We start from the raw sequence: 21705 nt of genomic DNA, 5'->3' as shown, positions 1-21705 counted from the left end.
TCTTCTTCTCCATCTAGCAAAAAAAAAACTCCAACTAGAAACTTGTAATTTTTTTTGAGATCTAGTTGTTTCCATCTTTGAGTTAGTTGATTTGTGTGTTATGATTAATGATTTAAGCTATAAGAAAACATCTTATTCTCTTATAACAAGTACTCTTCTCATTTTTCAATTCTAGATTATTGATAATTGAAAAATAATTGGGTCGATTTCTGCACCTGTTCAACAAACAATTGAACAACAATTGAATTTCTTTTTCAAATTCCTCGAATCACAAGTTAATCAATTGTGTGATTTATCTTGATTTCGATATTGTTATCGTCGATGATATTTTTAAGTTTGGAGTAGTAGTCTGATACACATGCACACATCATTATGCATATATACAACACATATGCAAACACTACTATGCATGTGTATACCAATATGCACACACCATTATGCATGTGTATAGTACACATGCAAACATCATTATGCATGTGTATAACACAAATGCAAACACTATATATGTGTATACATGTGCATAACAAACATGCAAACACTACTATGCATGTGTATACCACACATACACACATCATTATGCATGTGTGCAACAAACATGCAAACACTACTATTACACATGCACACACCAATATGCATGTGTTCAACAAACAAAAAAACACCACTATGCAAACACCACTATGTATGTGTATAATATAAAATATTAAAATTTTCATATTAGTCTTAACATAAAATGTGAGTGTGCTTGAAAAAGTCACGTGGGAGTTTTCCCCAATAGCCACAACATTTTGATTTTGATTTAACTGATAAAAACTTAAATAAGGGTAATATCGTCTTTTAGCAGTGGTCAACCCGGTTTGTCCTGGAACTTTAATTATTTGCAGAACCAAACTATAAACGAAATTAAAACGCAATTTTGTCCTATGGGCCCATTTTCTGTTTGATAATCACTCACAAAACCAAACAAATCCTAGGTTTAAATAGCCCACGAACCTAAGCAAACATATAAATTAAACAGTAAATTTGGTCTTAGGACAAAACGGGTTAACATCAGCAATCTTCATTAATAATTTTGGTTTTAGGACAAATGGGCTAACTAATCATATGTATTTACATATGACAAAGTAAATTCACACAATTTTTTTTTCCGCAATTGATGAAGTCTATAACATGTCTATAACCCTATAACCTATGTAATTTGTTTTACCTATATAAATTTGAATTTCTATATATAACTTTGTATTTATATATGTAAATTTAAATTTACGCAATTGAAAAGTCGGTAAGTCGGTAACATGTCTATAACCTATGTAAAATTATATTTACGTAGTTGTTTTGTGTAAATTTAAATTTCCATATGTAAATACAAATTTACAGGGCTAATGTCAGTCCGTTTTTGTTCTAAAACCAAAATTATCTTTACCTTTGTCCTAGAGCCATAATTAATCCCCAACTCTGTCCTATGGGCCCATTCTCTGTACCCAATTTTGTCTTATGCCCCCGTTCTCTGTTACAACATAAAGTATTTGGGCCTTACGTTTACGCTTACACGATTTTAATGAACTTTTCTAGCATAAAAGCTATTGCTGGGTTTTATGTCCACAGCCCATGCTAAAGGAAACATCCTATTATTCTCATCCCTTCCAATTGCAGTCAACAATATGTCTTTATAGAAACCTTTCAAGAAGTATCCATCAAGACCTAGTACCCTTCTACACCCATGCAACTATCTCTATTTTATACCTTCAAAACAAATATATATCCTCATAAACCTTCCATTCTTTGATTCTATTTTTATGGTACTTCCTAGATTTGATCTCAATAATTCATGTGTATAGTTTTGTAACTTGCTATAATGTTCCCTTAGAGAAGCATCAACATCACCTGACGCCTTCTTTTTTGCCTTATAGACTTGAGTAAGAGTCACCTCCACATTGTAAGTTTGTTTTATATCTTTTATAAACTCACTTAGTTTTCATGAAGGCATGCTAAGAATCTTTTCCTTGTATATCTTGCTCCAAAATGAGTTAGTAGCAACTTTGATTTCATAAGCTCTAACACATGTGTGCTCACTTTTCAAAGTTTTTATTTGCAAACTATTTTCACCTTGCATATAAGTTGCCCATAGTCTCCAAGGGCAACCTAGTTGCAGAAGTTTATATATTCCATTTTCTTCCCTTGTAAAACAATATTTGTCTTTGCATGGTTGAAGTATGGGTAGTTTATCCTCATGCCCAATCTCCATCCATTAGTTTCTCTGTGGGAGAATTTGCAACTCAGCTGTAGACTGTAGTTTCATTTAAATAGAACGTCAAGGAAAGAAACACTAAGATAAAACTTGACAAAAAAAAACGGGTCTACACCTATGCAAACAGAATAGGAGGGTGGGAAAGAAAAAATGAATGAAATATAAGGCTACAGCTACAGCCAAAGAGGCAATTTTTTTTGTAAAAACAAACAACTTTTGTAAACGTACACATGAAAATTTTGTTAGTTATAACGAGTGAATTTTTGCTCCCAGCGGGATTTGCTCTAAGAGCTCCAAGGGAAACAGTAACCAACCAAGTGTCCACTGAAAATGGGTTAACAGTTATCAAATTTCCACCTTAATATATGCTTTCTGATTTACTCCAACCTTAAAAAAATAAAAGAAAAAAACTTAACCAGTTACAAAATCTAGTTTTTGGTCTTAATTGTAGGAATAAAAAACTTGAAATGCTGAACTAGTGACACTTCTTTCAAACTAAAAAAAAATCAAAAAAAAATCTTTAGCTAATGATGGGAAGAACTGCTATATATTTACAATGAGATTTTTTTAATTCTTTTTCTTTTTATTTATTTCTATTTTTAGTGGGAGTCAAATTAGAAAGTTTGTTCTAAGGAAGGAATTTAATAACTATCAATCTCTTTTTAGTGGACACGTTCCTGTTTCGCTTGGAGCTCTTGGAGCAAATACCGCTGGGAGCAAAAAAATCACTCAGTTATAACGACCTTTTGAACTCTTCAAAGTGGATAACCTTTGAAAGTTAGAAGACTTGGGAAGACATCCTTTTCTCTCTCTCTAAAATTCCGCATTTCCCACCATTCTCACCCCGCCTCTCTTTACCCAAAACCATACACAACTTCAAGCATGTCTTCCATCGTCGTCTACCAAACTCTCTCCAATCCTAACCCCGACTTACACTACTCTCTTTCTTCAATATTCTGTTGTTGCCAAGTGTGGCTTCGGCCAAGAGGGCTCCAACCATGGCCCAAGCCGAGGTTGTAATATGTTTCTTATGCATGGTTTTGGTCTCAACAAGTCTTGTTGAGGCAGAAAATTTGGGTGTGAACTGGGGGACTATGTCCTCACATCCCATCCATCCTCGCATTGTTGTGGATATGTTAAAGGCTAATGGAATAAAGAAAGTGAAGCTATTTGATTCTGATAGTTGGACAGTTAAACATTTGGCTGGGACTGGTATTGAAACTATGCTGGCTATCCCCAATGACCAGCTGAGTACGTTGGCCGATGATTACGATAATGCCAAGGCATGGGTTAAAGAAAATGTTACAAAACATATGTATCAGGGAGGTGTTGATGTCAAGTAAGGACTCCAACTCTCTGTGGTTAAATATCTTTTCGTTCTACTATTATTGTTACTGTTTTTTTGACTTGGAGTTTTTTCTTTCGAATATGAAGGTATGTAGCAGTTGGAAATGAGCCCTTCCTAACCAGTTACAATGGTAGTTTTATCCCCACCACATTTCCCGCACTAAAGAATATTCAAAAAGCTCTTGAAGATGCCGGCTATGGTGACAAGATCAAAGCCACTGTCCCACTTAATGCAGACGTTTATGATTCCCAGGCAAACAAACCATCAACTGGTGACTGGCGTAAGGACATACGATCTCTTATGATTGATATAGTAAAGCACCTCAACGCCAAAAAAGCACCTTTCGTTGTAAACATCTACCCTTTCCTTAGTCTCTATCTAAACAAAGACTTCCCTATGGATTTCGCCTTCTTTGATGGAGGGGGCAAACCAACCGTTGATAAGGGTGTTACTTACAACAACGTTTTCGATGCCAATTATGATACACTTGTTTGGGCTTTGAAAAAGTCCGGTGTTCCAGACTTGAAGATCATTGTTGGGGAAGCTGGGTGGCCAACTGATGGTGATATTCATGGCACAATTGACCTTGCCCACAGGTTCTATAGAGGGTTCCTGAAAAGGTTGTCAACTAAGAAGGGGACTCCAATGAGGCCTGCCCGCCTAGAAGTTTACCTTTTTGGTTTAATAGATGAAAATATCAAGAGTGTTGCACCAGGAAATTTCGAACGACATTGGGGAATCTTCCATTATGATGGAAAGCCTAAGTTTCCCATGGATCTGGAAGGCACAGGACAAGAGAAGTGGCCTGTCGCAGCACAGGGAGTTCAGTACATGCCCAACCAATGGTGTGTTGTTGACCTCGATAAGAAAGAAAACATTACTCTCGCGGCTAGTAACGTGGATTATGCGTGTGGAGCAGCAGATTGCACACCGTTGGGGTATGGATCATCATGCAACAAACTGGATCAGATTGGGAACATATCTTACGCCTTCAATATCTACTTCCAAATGCAAGACCAGGATGTCCAGGCCTGCGATTTCCAGGGACTAGCAAAAATAACAACCGTAAATGCATCTCAAAAGGGTTGCAACTTCCCGATAGAGTTGTTGCCGAGCGCTGGAGAGGGGCTCAAATTAGTTTCTGCAACTAGTATTATGTTTTTGTTGCTGCTTGCTATGGTGTTAATGTAGGACGAGAAGCAATAAGACCAAAAGGATGATAGGAGAACATGTACTAAACTGAAGATGATTTTTTATTGAAACTCATACGTATATTTGTAGATCAAGAAATTGCGAAGTTGACAATTTTACAAATATTTTACGTTTGGTGCATTGAGTTGAAACATATATGAAAATAAGAGATGAAACCCGTCGACCATTCTGATAATAATACATACATTGCATTGTAAACAGTTTTTTTTATTCTGTAGTTCAAAAATAGCCAAGTTAACCTTACAAACGTACTATGTTCGGTACCATCAGGTTGAAACTTATGAAAATCCCCCCTTTTGCCTATTATAAAGATAGAAATTCAAAAATAATACACTTTCAGGTTATGCTTTACAGATTCATGAAGAGAGACCACACAAGGAACGCAGACTGTCAACTATAGAGTTAATAGCAGCGTGTGAACTACTAGTTCCTGCCAGTGCCAAGTGCTTAGGTGCTTCAGCCCTATCAAAATAAAAAGAACCCGAAACCAATTTTTCCTTGGGCTGCAAAGCTAACCAAAGAACAGTGTCAGCACCCTCTTCATTTGTTCTGAGCTTTCCAGATAACCTGAGAAGTTTTCAATAAGCAAATTAGCGGGAGGTAGAAAAAACAGTAGAATGAAAGAATAGCACATACTACTACTAAAGAAGATTCCTACGCTTTGGAAAAACCGGGCAAGCTCTTAGTCACGCCAGGCGTATCAGCCCAACCTGGGTGCATTGTGTAGAATCCAATCCCTTTATTACCATACATCTCAGTCCACTTTTCTGTCAACGCCACCTAAAAAAGAGCAAAGAAGATTTCAGTTTCTTCTGCATATACTGCAATTACCCTGCACAAACTAAATATTGTATGCCTTCCACAGATAACCAACCTGAACTCGCTTATTTCGAGCATATTGTAGTGGCCCGTCAAAATTGCTTTCACTAAACTTCAGTTTTAAAAAATTGGATAGAAAGTATAAAGTCAGACAATTAGTAAGAAGCAACTCATAAAAATAACAAAAAGAAACTGATTACCTGTAAATCTTTGGTTAATGGAGTTGTGTACATTCCACCAGAGGAAACTGTAATTACTCGAGCATCAGGCGCTGCTTTCTCCAACAATGGCACCATCAATTCTGTCAAAGTAAATGTTCCTGCTACGTTTACAGCGAAGTTCACCTCCAATCTAGTGACATATCATAAAAAGGACAAGGAATCAGCCTTGTATATGAGGGAACATCTATACAGAATGGTAACTGAGACACGGGAACACACCCTTCTGAAGTAGTAGAGCGGTTTTGCTCGAGTATGCCAGCATTGTTAACCTACATATAACAAAATTTATAACTTGTATATCTTCACGAGATAATAGAAGGTTATTACCAGCATAACTTATATGCATCACATTGCAAGAGTTACTAACCCGTGAACAAGCAACTAGAAGTTCCCATGATTCCCATTATACTCTTGTATGTAAGAAAAACAGGGCAGGTTTGAAATCATGATCTGTTCAGAGGAATATTTTCAACTTTGAATGGTTTAACAATCACATAAGTTTGTTGTGGACATGCCAATGTTCAAGAAAACTTATAGTAGCACAGAAAAGTTATACCAGTAAAAAGCACTTCTCTATCTTTAACTAGAAGCATCAAATCATAATATTGTATTCATTAATTTCAAAAGAATTGATATCGATTTGTTACCATACAATTCACACTTAAAATCAATTCAAATTCGAGCCCCATACCAAGACATGGACAGGTTGATCCTTTGAAGAAAACCGGGATGCAAATGACTTGACCTCTCCGACAGATGAAAGGTCGCATACCTGCAACAAAAGTAATTAAACGTCTTAGACCAATGACATATTATGAAATGCATATTACAAGTTTAGAACATAACTATGTCCTTTTCTTTCCACAGCAAATCAAAGAACAATACCTCCAAGAAGACATTCTGATTCCCCGTCACAGACTGGATTTTAGAAAGGGCAGCTTCTCCCCTCTCCTTACTTCGACAAACCATATACACAGTTGCCCCACTAGTGTAAAAAATCACAACCAGAAAACACATGGATTAAAAAAAGGCGCAAATGTCGTCCTACAATAGTCCAATTCTAAACTCATGCTAAACCATTAAAAAAAAATCAACACACCGTTTCGCGAGGCCTTCAGCAGTTGCATAACCGATCCCAGAATTTGCACCAGTAACTACACAATTCTTCCCTTGAATTTGCATTTTCATATCTTCTTCTTTAAACTTTTTGGAATGTTCACTGAATAAAACACTCATAAAAGTAAACAAAACAATAAAATAATAGATGGGGCTCTTCAAATACTTGAAAGTTGAAACTGAACAATGGGCATGGATCAAAACTTACAGAAAACCAGATTTTGTGAAATTTAAGTAACCATATATACCAAATGCAGTTGATCTCCATGCCTGTATACATATATTAATTAAAACATTCAGCTACAAAGATAAATACTTTACAAGAAGTGATTGAAAGTGTGATTACCTTTTGAATGAACATGATAAGAAATCCAATAGCAAATATTGAAACACCAACTTGAAGTGGTATTCTTCTTCTTCTTTGGTTGTCCAGTTTATTTTGGTTTGTTTAAACAAGTGAGAGAAGGGGGTTGTGGATTTCTTTGTGAACAAGCAAGATGTAGATGTGGTCTAATAATGTGTCAAGGGAGAGAATTGAAACAAGTGTGGAAAGCCAGTTTAACTGAAAAACATGGAAGAGCTTCTTGATTGCTTACGTGAGTTTGGTTTTGTCCACATATATATATATATATACTAGCATGTGTCCTGTGCTACGCCCATCAGTTCGCCAAGTTGTTTCTATCACTAATAAAAGAGAAACAATTTTCTAAAAATGAGAAAGATATACAATTCCTATACATAAATTTTAGATTTTAAATTAAGAAGACTATCCTAAAATTATTGAAGAAAGAGGTGGTTCGATTTTAATAGAGATTAAGGAGCCAATTGTAATTAATAAATAGGAGATATATAATTTAAATAAACGTAAAGAGGTGGTTCTAAAATCTTAAAACAGAGAGATTAGAAATACAGTGTTCGGTTGAGAAGTGTGGCTCCTACAAATCCGGCTATCATAGGTATTACAAGTATGCAAACTGAGTTACACATCAGTTGTTTAGTCTTCAAACCGGTCCTTCAAGATCGATAGGTAGCATGGTTTCAATAGATTCTGATTGTGTGGAATAAAAACAGTGGGGGGGCTAATTGAAACGGGGGGTTCTAAATTATTAATAAATAAGGAGCTGGTTATAATTTCAGTGAGAGAGGTACTTCTCAATTAGATAAATAGAGAGATTAAAATTTGCCTGTTTGATGGTGAGAGTTAGTTCTGAAAACCTGGCTATCATATAGTATAGAGGCTATTTCAGCTCATAATGTTGGTGCCATACTGCCATGGATGTTGATTTATTGCTGTATGGCAGTGGATATCAATTGTGCAGTGAAAGTGAGAGTAATGACTAATGACGGGGCAGTGAGTATATAGAGAATTAAAATAACAAGAAGAAACGTATAATGATAAGAACATTGGGTTCTTTCAATCGTGGCTGCTAATTGTTCCATATATTGTGCCGTAAACAAGGAAAAATAATAGAAAAGAGTTAAATCCAAAACAGGTCAGAGCTAATAAACTTTTTATCCCATCGATTCATTAGTCTTCCTTGTGTCATTACTGCTGGATGCTGATGCCGGAATCGTCTCTGAACTTCTTATAGATATCTCCTTTATAGAACTTGCGCGTCCTCATTACCATAACAAGAGTACTAAGTGCTCCAAGAAATGACACTGCTGCAAGTATAATGAAAGATAGCCTGTAACATTCTTTCCCAATGCAAGTCAATTCTTTTGATTCACCTCTAGTTATACCCTTACGTGTGAGTTGCTTCAATGCTTCTTTGTCGTAGAGCACCCCAGTGACCCTCACATTGAATAGATATGATCCGAGGGGACTTGCCACTTGCCCCCAATTAAACAATGTAGCATAATGTTTGAGGCCAAAGAGTTCAGATATGATTATTAAATTCAATGCCAACTGTGCACCATAGCTGAAACCGATGATCAATGAAGCGAAGTAAAGAGAGCCAGGAGCAGGGAAGGCAATGAGCATGTGGCCAATACAAGAAAAGGCTAGGACAATAGAGATCATAAGTGGACGAGGGAACTTCAATTTAACAAGAAGGATTTCCGAGACAAAACCAGCGAACACCCTTCCACAGTAGTTCCAAATGCTTACAAGTGATACAAAAGTTCCAATGGCAAGAGCTGGATAGCCTAATGATTCACCGATCTGACCCAGGTTATCAATTGCTGTAAGATTGGTACCGTATCCACAAAATGTCGAAAAGAATATAATTAGCATGTCAATACTTAGAAGTCCTTGAGTAATGGTGTAGTCTTCACCTCTTTCTGGGGGTTTGAAAATATTTGACAAGGAATTTTTAGGTTTCTCAAGTATTTGTAGGGGCTTTGAAGGTGGCACCACTGGTGTTTCTAAAGATTCTGTAACAGGTAGTTCTGGTTGTTGCTCAACTGATATTGTTTGCTAAGGGGTTATTAGTGGGTCTCTTCTTTAGCTTCCAGAGCACAAGCTCTTCTCTAATCGCAATTGCCAGAGGAAGAAAAAGTAGTACAGAAACCACCGTAGTACTTGCAATGTACATGGCATGGGAGAAGGTCATTTGTTTCTGTATAATAATTATAACCATGATAAACAGAGCTAGTGCAACTGAAATGTAGAGATAATGATAGAAAACTCTAGTCTCGTTCACTTGTCGAACAGTTTTATAGTTCGAATTGTATAGACAAAGAAAATTGATATAGCAGCAGGAAGCCACCCAATGAAAAGGATGAGGGATTTCGAGTCATTACCATAGACAGCAAGATAGATCTGAATCATGATAGCTCCACTTAGACCAGTGAACCCCTTTAAAAGGCCTAACATTGTTCCTCGGCTCTCTGGAAAGTTTTTTACACAGGAGACGAGTACGCCTGTGTTGGCAAAAGCCTGAGAGTTCGCTCCCATGCAAATGTACACACACATATGCCAGACTTTTGGCTTGGAGATTCTGTTTGTGACGGCAAGCCATATCATGAAGTAGCCACCAAAGTTCATGCCTGCTCCAACAAGGAGCACAAACCATGTTGGAGTTACCTCAGCCATCAGTCCGGATATGACTCCCACAACAGCACCAAGATCTTTGAAAAAACCGAGCAAATTCAGTGTTTTCTGATCATATGCAAGCGATTTTTTGATCTGTGAGGAGTAGATTCCAAAGACATAAGAGGCGCCAGCCCCAGACATGATTAGAAAAGATGCAAACATCATGAACCATCGACCTCGAACCACTTGGGCTGCAAAATGAAAGATTTTCACACCATCATTACCCTTTGCCGAATCCATCTCCGTTTTTCTTTTTCAGAGACTGATGTCTGTAGAATAAAATGACAAATCTATCTAGTAATGTTAGTTCTGTTTAATCGGTTTTGAGCTCTTCTCTAAATCATATCTAAATAGATTTTGTACATGTACTTCTGTCATATAATAGAAGTAAGATTTTAGCCCAGTTGGTCATGAATACAGAAAAATACAAAAGTGGAAAGGGATATGGCACGCGTTGTATCCGGCTGTGTCTTTTCTTCCAAGTTTTACACTGCCGTTAAGATTCCAAGGGTTACTTTTAATGGATTATTGACTATGGTTGTAGAAATTCAACTCATTTCCTTGATAATTTTTTTGGTTTTGATGTTTCCTATAGGATAAGAAAACTAGTGAGGGAAGCATCAGCCTCAACTAGTTGTCTAGTTTAGTGACTAGATGGTCTAAACAAGATTAGATCAAACTGGAAATGAAAACTTTCTTGAAATGAACGGCACATGATGGTGGCTTTGGCAAAGGATTATCCATCGGTAACTAGATTTGGATTTCCTTTGACGTCTTGTGTTGTGTTTAATATGTGAGACGTTGTGTTTGTCCTAAAACGTGGCAACTTATATACATTTGCCAAATGTTCCAAGTAATTGGGGATATTGAAAAGAGAAAGTACTCTTTCTTGAGACATATGTTCCATCACCTATTGAAAAGAGTTTCACTACTACGGCTGAAAGCAGCTTCCCTCTACCTATTCTAAATTTCAAATTCAAATTCAAATCTCACTTTGTTCTCTTGCTGTCTATAGGCTCTCTTCCTTTACTAAATAACATATCTCTAGCTTTTCTCTTTCCTGTATAGTCTTGGTTTTCTTTTATCCTTTTCTTTTCTCATTCTGTTTTGTTTTAGTTTCTTTTTATTTGGGTTCCTTTCCCTTGTTTGTTTGGGGTTACTATTATATCGTCTTGGCTAGATCGGCAAGACCATGGACTCCCCTACAGGGGAGCCACCAACAAGGATGGAGCCAGGCGAATCATCCAAATCTAAAGTTGAAATCCTACAAGCTGAGATGCAAAATCTTTTTTGCAACAAGGAAAAACAAGTTATTGATATTGGTTGCAAGAATGTGGAGGCCAGTGAAGGGGGGTAGTACACACTGTTAGGAAAGTTGTTTGGAGGAAAAAATATACCCCTCCAAGATCTTGCGGAAGAACTCCATAGATGCTGGCAAACGAGAGGTAACACTAAGATACAATCTGTAGCAAAATGCTTGTTTAAACTAGAGTTCGATAACCTTGAGGAATATAAACATGTAAGAAAGAATGGGCCTTAGATGGTTTAAGGGTTCATCCTCTTGTTTAAAAAATGGAAGGCATCTGAACTAGTAGATGAGAACTGGAAGTTTGATATGGTGGATTTCTGGGTTCATATATATGGGTTACCAAATAATAGGATCAATGAGGAAAATGTAAACAAGGTGGGGCAAAGCTTGGGCAAAGTCAAGGCGGTGGACCTACTGTGCTCACCGGAATTCAATAAACCGGTAGCTAGGATCAGAATGAGGATGGATATCAAGGAGAGGCTTTTAAAAGGCATAGATCTCCGAACAGATCGAATTGGGAGAAACCTTCCCAGTCACTTTCAAGTGTGAAAAGTTTGATATTTTTTGTTACTTCTGTGGTTGCATTGGGCATGATCTACATTATTGTTACCAGCGTGAAAAGTACAGTATGGATATGAAGAAATATGGGGGATCCCCTAGAGATGTAATGAATAATTTCTCATTCATGCTGCGAGCAAATGTGTTCTACAATGGGGCAGCAAGCTTAAGCCCTGTGTCAGTTACGATCTCTGGAACACCACAAAAACTGAGGTATGACCAAATTCCAACAAGGAGCAGAGGCTCACCGGTGAAACAGAACTGGACTTGGACCGGGATTCTGGCGACACCACCAAGAAGAAGAATGCACGTGGAACAACCCACTAACAACAGACCTGTGGCAACTGATGAAGGACTACGAGGTTTGGCAGAAAGCAGAACGACTCTTTTTGAAAGGGCCTTGTCAGTGGCCGTTGTTGGTATTGGGCTAGGGGGCCCAAATCTTGATAAAACTAAACATGGGTCAGGTACACATATCCTAGCCCAAGAAGTACGGGACGGTCACATGGGCCTTACAAATATGTCAGGAACCAATTATGGGGCCTTGGTGATATGGAACCCAGTCAGTAATGGATCGGATATGGACCTGGATGAGGGTATGGGTAAGGAAATTGGATCGATGGACTTGAAGAAAGGTCTAGGGTATGACCCAACTTCTGGAAGAATTACAACTAACCCAGATTCGGAGTGTGTCACGGTGGGAACAGGAGACCTAGGCTTGGAGGGTTATAGCTTGGGAACTGGAAAAGTAATAGGGAGTGATTATACCTCGCCAAAAAACAATGTTTCTCACCTTACCGAGGCAATTATTCCACACCTTGATTACCATGAATTAGATGGGACTAAGCGTGCTTCCATCCAGACTGGATCTGCTACACAAAGATTTTGTTTCATTGGGCAACCAACACGAGGTAAAGTGGGGAATGCTGGGGTGGCTCGAAAGGGTAAACATAAAAAAGGCTTTCTCAGATCGATGTGTTAGAAAGGAACCAAAAGAGTTCGGTGTGGGGAAAAAAAAGAAAGTGTATAACCTCTCAGAGAACGGTTTGGAATCAGAAAGGATGTGTGATAATGGGTGGCGTAGGATCAGTTGGAGGTTGGCAGTACATAGGTCAAAGAGGGCAAAACTTGAAGCTGATGATCTAAGGTTTAGGAGAATGGGGAACTTGCTGATACCAGAGAATGCCCCAGTCATCCCAGTTTCGAGTTGGTCGATGGAGTCCAGTGTACCATCAGAAGGGTCGCTAGATTCTAGTGAGCCCTCAGTGGATGAAGGAGGGGACATTCCAGAAGAAGACATACTTTCAGATGCTTTTACAGAGGAGGAAGAAGATTACTCAACAAGTGAAGATGAAGAGGAGCAAGGTATGGTGGTGTATAATGAGAATTATCAAGAGGAGGTATCAACTGGAAACGCTCCTCGTGATTTGGTGTATGAGTCTGAGGATAGTATTTCATTCCGTCAAGAGTGTTTTTTCGATTATTACGTCTAGATGGAATCTAACGTCCCGTTTGAGATTAATATTCACTTTTGCATTTGGCAGTTTCACCTTGTTTTTCACCAAAACGGTGGAAAAGAAGAGAAATACTGCCTACATGGAGGTGAAAAGAGGGGGAAAATAATGACTTACATTGGGAATGCTCTAATGATTCACTGACCTTCTAATTTGAGCGGATCCAGGATTGCCACTCAAGGTGGGGCTGGCTACTAGTAACAACACACTACTACTAACAAAGCACTCAAACGTTTTAATTGATTTCTCCGTTAATCTGGTCAGGGGTACTGCAAGTTGAACTCAAGGTGGAGAGAAGAAATCATGTAGTTAACGTCTCAAAGATCAAGCAACAAAATATCTTTTGATTCTTTTTACTCTGTTTAATTAATTTTTTATTGTTAGAATCAGTGGACACACACTTGATCTCAAGCTTCCTTTGTTTGCATTAGTTGAGAAAAAAGTGTACATGGTTTTTATGGCATAAAAGTTTTCTCATAGATAATAACAAATAATTATTGTGTAATTCTTTTTTTTTTCTTGATTTTCCATGGCACCTCCATAAAGATCATGAGATTTCATACATCATGCTTTTATGTTTTGAATCAAACTCCTTAGAACAAGTCCAATCATAGAAAGGGCAATATAGCATCCCAACTACAAAAATGTCATTCCAATGGGACTGTTAAAAGGGTCTTAAAACCATTTATGAATTGGTTTTACACCGTGTATACACTAATTTTTTCTATATTTTGCATTTTTGACATTTGTAAAACGAAAGGAATCTTGATCAAGTTTCATTAACATGCACTAAATACTTCATCTCAAACTTGTATTTTTGTTATCGATTTATATACATTGACTATTTGTACCTCAATTTTCCCATTAATGGAATCTCTTCATATACATTGGATATAGATCAACTATATTGCTCTTACCAAGTTTTTTGTCCTGAAAATTAATCTTACCTCATAGTCCATATGTAGGTTAATCTCGCCGGGGCCGGCCAACCATATAGCAAAGTAGGCCTCCAGGGGCCCCGTGAGCCCAAGGCCCCCAATATAATCCAGCCATTGAAATAAAGAAAAAAAATTAAAACCAAAACCCACTATTGTTTTTTATTTATTTTTAACCTGTTGGATAAACGTTTTACATTGGCAAATTGGAAACCATAAAATCACGTTAAAGTAGTGTTAAACACTTAAACTCCTTCATTCAGCGCATCAAAAAAAAATAGCACACCTCCATAACTAATTAAAGTTTTTCATCACCCCATGACAAATAATCAAGTATATATACGTCAACAATTCAATCTTACCTATATTATTTTTTTGCTTTCTATATGGTTTTTCTCTATAATCTCGTTGTCTCTCTCTCAATATTTGTTTTATTTGGTGTAGAATTATTCTGCATTCTCTCTCTATATATATATTCGCAATTCTTTGTTAAATAAATTCATTGAAGTTTCAAATTTGTGCGAAGACTATTCAAGAAATAAAAAAGATAAAGTTTGGATCATATGAAATAACGTAAACAAATCAATAACATGTTGTGAGAAAAAAAATATAACAATTTTTATTTGTTAAAGTAGTGTTAAACACTTAAACTCCTTCGGTTCCCTCGCCTTCTCCAACGAAAAAATAGCACACTTCCAATCACCCCATAACAAATAATTAAGTATAACACCAACAATTCAATTTAATCTTTTTTTCTTTCTATATTTGTTTTATTTGGTGTAAAATTATTCTACATTCTCTCTCTCTATTTGCAATTTTTTTCTTAAATAAATCTATTAAAGTTTCAACTTTGTGTTAAGAATTCAAGAAAGAAAAAAAAAAAAGCTGGGATCATATGAAATAATGTATACAAATTAAATCAATAAGATGTTGTGAGAAAAAAAAATTAAAAAAGATGTAACAATTTTTATTTGTTGAAGTAGTGTTAAACACTTAAACTCCTTCGGTTCCCTCGCCTTCTCTAACAAAAAGTAGCACGCTTCCATAACTTATTAAAGTTCTTCATCATCCTATAACAAATAATCAAGTATATATAACGCCAACAATTCAATCTTATCTATATCATATTTTTGCCTTTTATGATTTTTCCCTATAATCTCTATTTCTTTCTATATTTGTTTTATTTGGTATATAATTATTCTACATTCTCTCTTTCTATTTGCAATTTTTTGTTAAATAAATCAATTAAAGTTTCAAGTTTGTGTGAAGACTATTCAAGAAAGACAAAAAGAAAAAGTTGGGATCATATGAAATAACGTAAACAAATCAATAAGATGTTGTGAGAAAAAAAAAAAAAAAAAAAACAATTTTTATTAGTATATATTAATCATAGAAGATTCCCTATTCGAACTTTGCTTAGGGCCCCCGATTATCTTGAGCCGCCCCTGCGTACAGTAAGTAATGAGACAGAGAAGGGAGTCCATCGTTGTCCATAACTAGGTCTGGCATAAATAGAGATGAGTCTAGAGTTGACTTGAAATGAGGATTATCTTCTCATCAGTGTCGTCGGCTATGCTAAAATCTTAAGCAATAAGAAATTACCTTAGAGTTTGAAACTACACCACACACAACACTCTCTCCATAGCTGAGGTCAAAAGTAAGTTGCAGTCCTAAAAGTAATAGAGCAGATGCTACAGGAGATTTCTTCTTTTTACTTCTTGCTTAGAGGCACTTCTACTCACTTATTAAGCCTTCAATTTTTCTTCAAATAAGTAAAGTAGGAAATCAAGTTATGTAACATGTCGCAGGATTTCACACCATAACCATAAGTACAGTTGCATCACGTGCGGCTGTTGATTGTTTGACGTAGTTATAACGTCTCAAGATCAAGCAACAAAATATCTTTTGATTTTTTTTACTCTGTTTAATTAATTTTATATTGTTAGAATCAGTGGACACACACTTGATCTCAAGCTTCCTTTGTTTGCATTAGCTGAGAAAAAAGTGTACATGGCATAAAAGTTTTCTCATAGATAATAACAAATGATTATTGTGTAATTTTTTTTTTCTTGATTTTCCATGGCACCTTGATAAATATCATGAGATTTCATACATCATGCTCAGTAAGACACTAACTATTTTCAATATGTTTTAAATCAACGCAACTCCTTAGAGCAAGTCCAATGGGGTGCTATATGGGCGGCTAAAGGGCAATATAGCATCCCAACCACAAAAATGTCATTCCAATGGAATGTTTTTTAAATTTTGGAAGTTGTCAAAAATACACCCAAAGGATCATTCGCTAAAAGGCCATAATAAGTTTTGGGAGATGGATGACACCGTCTTTGGTTATTTATGTAGCAGCTCCCCAATTAATTTAATAGACAAACGACTTTTACGCTCCCTTTTTGCTAAAAGTGTGATTGGAATGCTTTTTTTATTTTGGGTTGTCAAATATGACTAGGCATGCTAAAAGGCCTATGTGACAACTTTTAGCTGCTCTCCATTAGACTGCTCCCTTTTTCTAATCACCCATAGTTAATTCTCTCTTCGGAGTTTCTAGTCCAGGCCCGATCCTAAAAACTAAACACTACAACAAAGCCCATAGAAACGCCCGATCCTAAAAACTAAACACTACAAAAAAACCCATAGAAAAGCCCGCGTTATTAAAGAGTAGAAACAGAGAAGAAGAGAAACAGAGAAGGCGCCCATGGAGAGTGAGAGCAGCAAGAAGGCAAGAGCTGTTTTCATGGCATTTGGAACCAAAGGAGACGTGCTACCCATTTCTGTAACAACACATACACACACACACTCTTTCTCTTTCTCTCTTTCTTTCTGTTTCTCTTTGTTAACTGATCATTATACTTTTCAGGCCATTGCTGCATGTTTTGCTATTGACCAACTTCAATACCAAGTGTTTCTCATCACTCATTCTTCTCATCAGGTTCACACTTTTATATTTCACAACTGTTATTACCAATCCATTAATCAGTTGATAACTTGAATATGAAGATGTTGGCTTTTTTTTTTTTTTTTTTTTTTTACAGAATTTGATTCCACATTTGGCTGCTAAGAGTGTCTCCTTTTTGCCGGTTTCATCACCACCTGTTGTTTCTGCTTATCAGGATCATAGCACTTCAGGTTAGAATTGCAAATTTAACATGTTTAAAGTTTAAACCAAGAGTTGCTTTTGTTCTACATCTATAGGGAGAACAACAAATTTAAGTTCTAACTTGAATTCCTTTTCTTGCTGCTTAGAGTCTGTGGAAATCTCATTTTCAATGCAAAAGAAGATCATTACAAAAGAACATAGAAATGAATGCTTGGATGTAATGGGGAGGATATTTGGAGATGGTCCAAGTATGGAAGATGACTTCATAGTGATTAACTTTTTTGCATTGGTATCTATTTCTTTGAATTTGCATTATATACCTCTGAACATTGTTTATAGTTAGAAACTGTGATTTTTGTTTTTTCACATACTAATGCAGGAAGGATGGAGCCTTGCAGAACTTTTTCGTGTTCGCTGTGTTGTTGCTGCTCCATATGTTGTTCCCTACAGGTGCTAAAATAAGTCTCAACAATAATCTTTTCATTGTTTATTCTCCCCAACATGTAATGTTAATCTTATTTCCTTATTGGATGATAGAGTAAACTGTATTGTTTCGACTGCTTATTGTTTTGATCTGGCCCTTATGTAACTTTCTTCATAGTGCACCTTCATCATTTGAACGCCAATTCAAGAAGGATATCCCACTCTTATTTAACTATCTTCAGCTAGTTCCTCCTCACAAGGTATGTCACATTTCTTTTCAATATCTAAAAAAATTAGAATTGCTTATGAGAATCACATTTTTTCTACCTCATCTACTGCATCTTTAGACAGTTATTAGATCACGGAAAGTGTACCATTTCACAAGTGTGATATATCTTTGTAGAAACACATAAGATTAATAGCATCTGATTTTCACTTTAATGCCCAAAATAGGTTTGCTGGAATGATGTCATACATTGGATGTGGCCTCTTTTCACTGAAGATTGGGGATCATGGAGGAGTGAATTAAACCTGAGTCCTTGCCCTTTTATGGTTTGTGCCTTTGATAAATGAAGAGAAGTAATTCTCTGATCATACCTAAGCGCTTAAAAAGCTCGTAGATACCAGTATGTGTTAAATCTTACAAGTATTTTTTTATCTTTTCAAATGCAGGATCCAGTCACAGGTCTTCCCACATCACATGATTGGGTTCAATCCCCCATGCTGTTGTAAGAATTATGACTACCTCTTAATATGGCTTTAAATGGAGTGCCAAATCTAGTATAGGTTAAGTTGTTTTTTCCTTTTTTACTGCACATATTTGCAGCTAGCAGAGCATATCAAACTCTTTATCTCTCTTTCCCTCTCTGATATTTTTTTAATGAACAAAATATCCAACAGGTATGGATTTAGCAAGGAAGTTGTTGAATGCCCAGGTTGTTTGTTTTATCAGTTTTTCACTATTTGTGGAATTATTTGTTATGTGCTGCTAACCGAAGGGAATAACAGGTTATTGGCCATCAAATGTTCGAGTATGTGGCTTTTGGTTTGTTCCCATGGAATGGCAGTTTTCATGTAACAAATGCAGAGATCTATCAATTCAATTTTCTGAAAGATATCTACACCCAAAGGATGAACTCTGTTCAACTCATATGGATTTACAATGCTTTCTGATGACTTCTACTTCAGATGTCCCCATCTTCATAGGGTTTTCTTCAGTTGGAAGGTAAGTTTAGTCATTTATCTTAACTCATCTGCAACTACTTCCTAAGTTCCTGCTTTGAACATTATCAAAAGTGAAGTATTAGAATCTAAGAAAATAAACATAGTTGGACCCTCTCAAAAGTAACATATTAGAGTTTATGAGAATATGTACTTTCTATAGACGAGCTGTAGAGACCAAGGCAGGTTATGAGTAACGTGTAAAAGCCACATTGCGTTGACATTCTGCTATTTGTTGGACTTACTGAGCTTAAACTACTCTATGTACACTATATAGGAGCCATCCATGATGTACTGGTGGTCTGGTAGTATTAAATTATGTGTCATCCATGTCCTTAGTTTCTTGAACTAAGTGACCTTTGTTATATGCAGCATGGGTTTTCTGAGGAACTCACGAGCATTTCTTCTAGTACTTCAAGCTGTTATACAGATCACGAATTACAGATTCATCCTTTTTACTGCTGGGTATGAACCTTTAGACTCTGCTATTCAGATGCTTGCTGAGGCATTGTCTTGTTTTGATCGAAAAATCTGCTCTGAGGATGGTGTCCTTTTTTGGGATCGGCTCTTCTGTTTTTCCGGGTACTTACTTTTGAATCCTTCTCGGCAAGAATGGTCATTTTAAGTGAGATATTCATAAATGGAAAAATTCAGCATTAAGACTCAAGACTGCTGTATATGTCTGAAAGACAAAAATCTTAAAATGTCCGTTATTCCACATATAGACCTTGGACCTTAGTAGACAAGCCTCGATGCTTCTGGTCGTCCTGGACATTGGTCAGAAGTTTCAATAGCTGATGATGCTCATTATCATTTTGTCATTTCAACTTCATTTGTGTCAAAGAAGAATTTACCAAAAACAAGGTCTTGTTGCATATCTTCACCTCTTTCTATTTTGAAGTTACTGACCTTATTCTCCATGTTTGTAAAATAGTACCATCCCATACAATTGGCTCTTTCAAAGATGTGCTGTGGTGGTACATCACGGTGGCAGGTAGCAACTTATACTCATACCAGAGATTGTTATTTCAAAACCATTCAATTCACTGAGCTGATGCGACCTCCTCTTCTTCTTGGTCTTAATGGGTAAGCAGTGGTTCTACTGCAGCAGCACTACATACTGGACTCCCCCAGGTTGGTTACAGACCTCCATGGATCACTAGCATTTAATTATATGTTTTAGTTGGTGTTTATTGATGAATTTTGGGCTGCAGGTTATATGCCCATTTCTGTTGGATCAGTTCTATTGGGCAGAGAGGATGTTCTGGCTTGGAGTTGCACCAGAACCACTAGACAAGTACCTTTTGTTCCCAGATAAAGATGATGATACTGACATTTGGAAAGCTGCAAATGTGTTAACAAATGCCTTAAATTCAGCTTTATCTCCTGAAATAAAGGCATGTGCATCAGAAATTTCTGAAAGAATTGTTTCAGAGGTACATTCTACCATTTCCATCGATGCATTTTCTCTCTTATGTTTCCTGGTAGTGGAGATCAAAGATTATATTTATACATTACGGTGCTAAGTAGAAATCATGTTCTGAAGGTGAGGCACCATTTCAATCAGCAAGGCAAGAAAATCACCTAGATCAAAACCTGATCTTCAACTTCCGTCAAGTGACATAAGGATCGCTGGTCTAGATCTCTTATTTGTATCTCGTGCATGGGCATTCAGATATGATGACTGCTATCTTAATAACTTTATTTTGTTAAGGTAGCTACTCTAGATTTAGTTTAGATGACTTGAGTCAGTGAGGGCCAGGTATATGCTACCACTTGAGATTTTGCTTTTGATAGCATCAGCCTTCGACCTATTCCACGAACTAGCACTAGGTGTGCTCATTTTGTATGGGGTTTGAGCTCCTCACAAGTCACAGTATAGATCATTTCCACAGAATAAGAACATTCCAAATTTTCCACCCCCATCAAGTCTTCATTTAAAATAGAGTCAAAAAATATTTCCAGCCATAACTACTATGAATGCATGGGGTTACAAACTTTCAAATGCAATTATTATTCTTATTTTATTTTCCCTTCTATTAAGATAGTCTATATGATCATGAGAATGACCACATGAATATCTGCCCAATTCGAAACTTATAAGGGACCACATTTACCATTTTTGCTTATGTAAGAGAGACCAGTTTAGATTGGAGCAGATGTCTGTCTCTTGCTGTTTGGGATCCTTTCATGCACTATTTGACTGCTAAATTTCATTTTCGGGTGTGTTTTAAGTATGCAAAGTATAAAAATGTTGCTAAATACTTTGGAATTTTCAGGATGGAGTTGGAGAAGCTGTGAACGCTATCAAGGAAGAGATGAAGTGTCAAAGTTGAGCCAATTTAACTTTGCCTTTTTGTCAGAACTTCGGGCTTGCAAGGTTTATGGCTTTGATGTCCCATTATTGTTATTTTGTGTGATAGTATTCCTTGTGAAGTTGTGATATAATCATTCATGTATAAATTATAAATGACGTTTATACTAAGCAGTCGGCTTATCGAATAGTTTCTTTGGACGCTTACTTAATATCTGACTGGTTAATTATGCAGTATTATCATTCCGTTTTCTTCACTTGTAAAACAACATTTGTCTTTGCATGGTTAAAGTATGGATAGTTTATCCTCATGCCCAATCT

The 21705-nt window shown here is 36.6% G+C and overlaps 3 protein-coding genes and 1 pseudogene across 5 annotated transcripts; 2 read left to right on the top strand and 2 right to left on the bottom strand.

The window, feature by feature from the left end:
• The first annotated feature begins 3102 nt into the window (after positions 1–3102).
• LOC147490436 (O-Glycosyl hydrolases family 17 protein) lies at positions 3103–4875 on the top strand. Its single transcript, XM_086565787.1, has 2 exons — positions 3103–3584; positions 3680–4875. Exons 1-2 carry the CDS (start codon positions 3244–3246, stop codon positions 4782–4784), a joined length of 1446 nt encoding a protein of 481 aa, XP_086421913.1. The 5' UTR covers positions 3103–3243; the 3' UTR covers positions 4785–4875.
• Positions 4876–4991: 116 nt separating this feature from the next.
• LOC147490435 (NAD(P)-binding Rossmann-fold superfamily protein) lies at positions 4992–8126 on the bottom strand. Its single transcript, XM_086565788.1, has 11 exons — positions 7872–8126; positions 7308–7645; positions 7170–7231; positions 6945–7064; positions 6731–6830; positions 6537–6617; positions 6065–6114; positions 5825–5975; positions 5680–5736; positions 5464–5585; positions 4992–5372 (listed from the first exon to the last, which is right to left on the bottom strand). The coding sequence occupies exons 2-11, from the start codon at positions 7320–7322 to the stop codon at positions 5162–5164; spliced, it is 969 nt and encodes a 322-aa protein (XP_086421914.1). The 5' UTR covers positions 7323–7645; positions 7872–8126; the 3' UTR covers positions 4992–5161.
• A 230-nt stretch (positions 8127–8356) lies between these two features.
• On the bottom strand, positions 8357–10396 carry LOC147490434 (protein NUCLEAR FUSION DEFECTIVE 4-like; annotated as a pseudogene). Its single transcript, XR_015197811.1, has one exon. The product of XR_015197811.1 is annotated as a protein NUCLEAR FUSION DEFECTIVE 4-like (transcript).
• A 6597-nt stretch (positions 10397–16993) lies between these two features.
• Positions 16994–21591, top strand: LOC147490433 (UDP-Glycosyltransferase superfamily protein). Of its 2 annotated transcripts, XM_086564982.1 has the most exons (15): positions 16994–17102; positions 17187–17258; positions 17362–17455; positions 17573–17715; positions 17806–17876; positions 18028–18109; positions 18303–18401; positions 18522–18577; positions 18750–18784; positions 18858–19074; positions 19443–19652; positions 20005–20064; positions 20165–20204; positions 20285–20506; positions 21350–21591. In XM_086564982.1, the coding sequence occupies exons 1-15, from the start codon at positions 17025–17027 to the stop codon at positions 21404–21406; spliced, it is 1536 nt and encodes a 511-aa protein (XP_086421108.1). In that variant the 5' UTR covers positions 16994–17024; the 3' UTR covers positions 21407–21591. The 2 variants fall into 2 exon arrangements, with proteins under 2 accessions (XP_086421108.1, XP_086421109.1); XM_086564983.1 differs by lacking the exon at positions 18303–18401.
• Positions 21592–21705: the final 114 nt, after the last annotated feature.

This window comes from Coptis chinensis, chromosome 6 (assembly GCF_015680905.1).
Source record: "Coptis chinensis isolate HL-2020 chromosome 6, ASM1568090v1, whole genome shotgun sequence".
NCBI classification, from domain to species: Eukaryota; Viridiplantae; Streptophyta; class Magnoliopsida; order Ranunculales; family Ranunculaceae; genus Coptis; species Coptis chinensis.
This window is presented reverse-complemented; position numbering and strand designations above follow the sequence as displayed.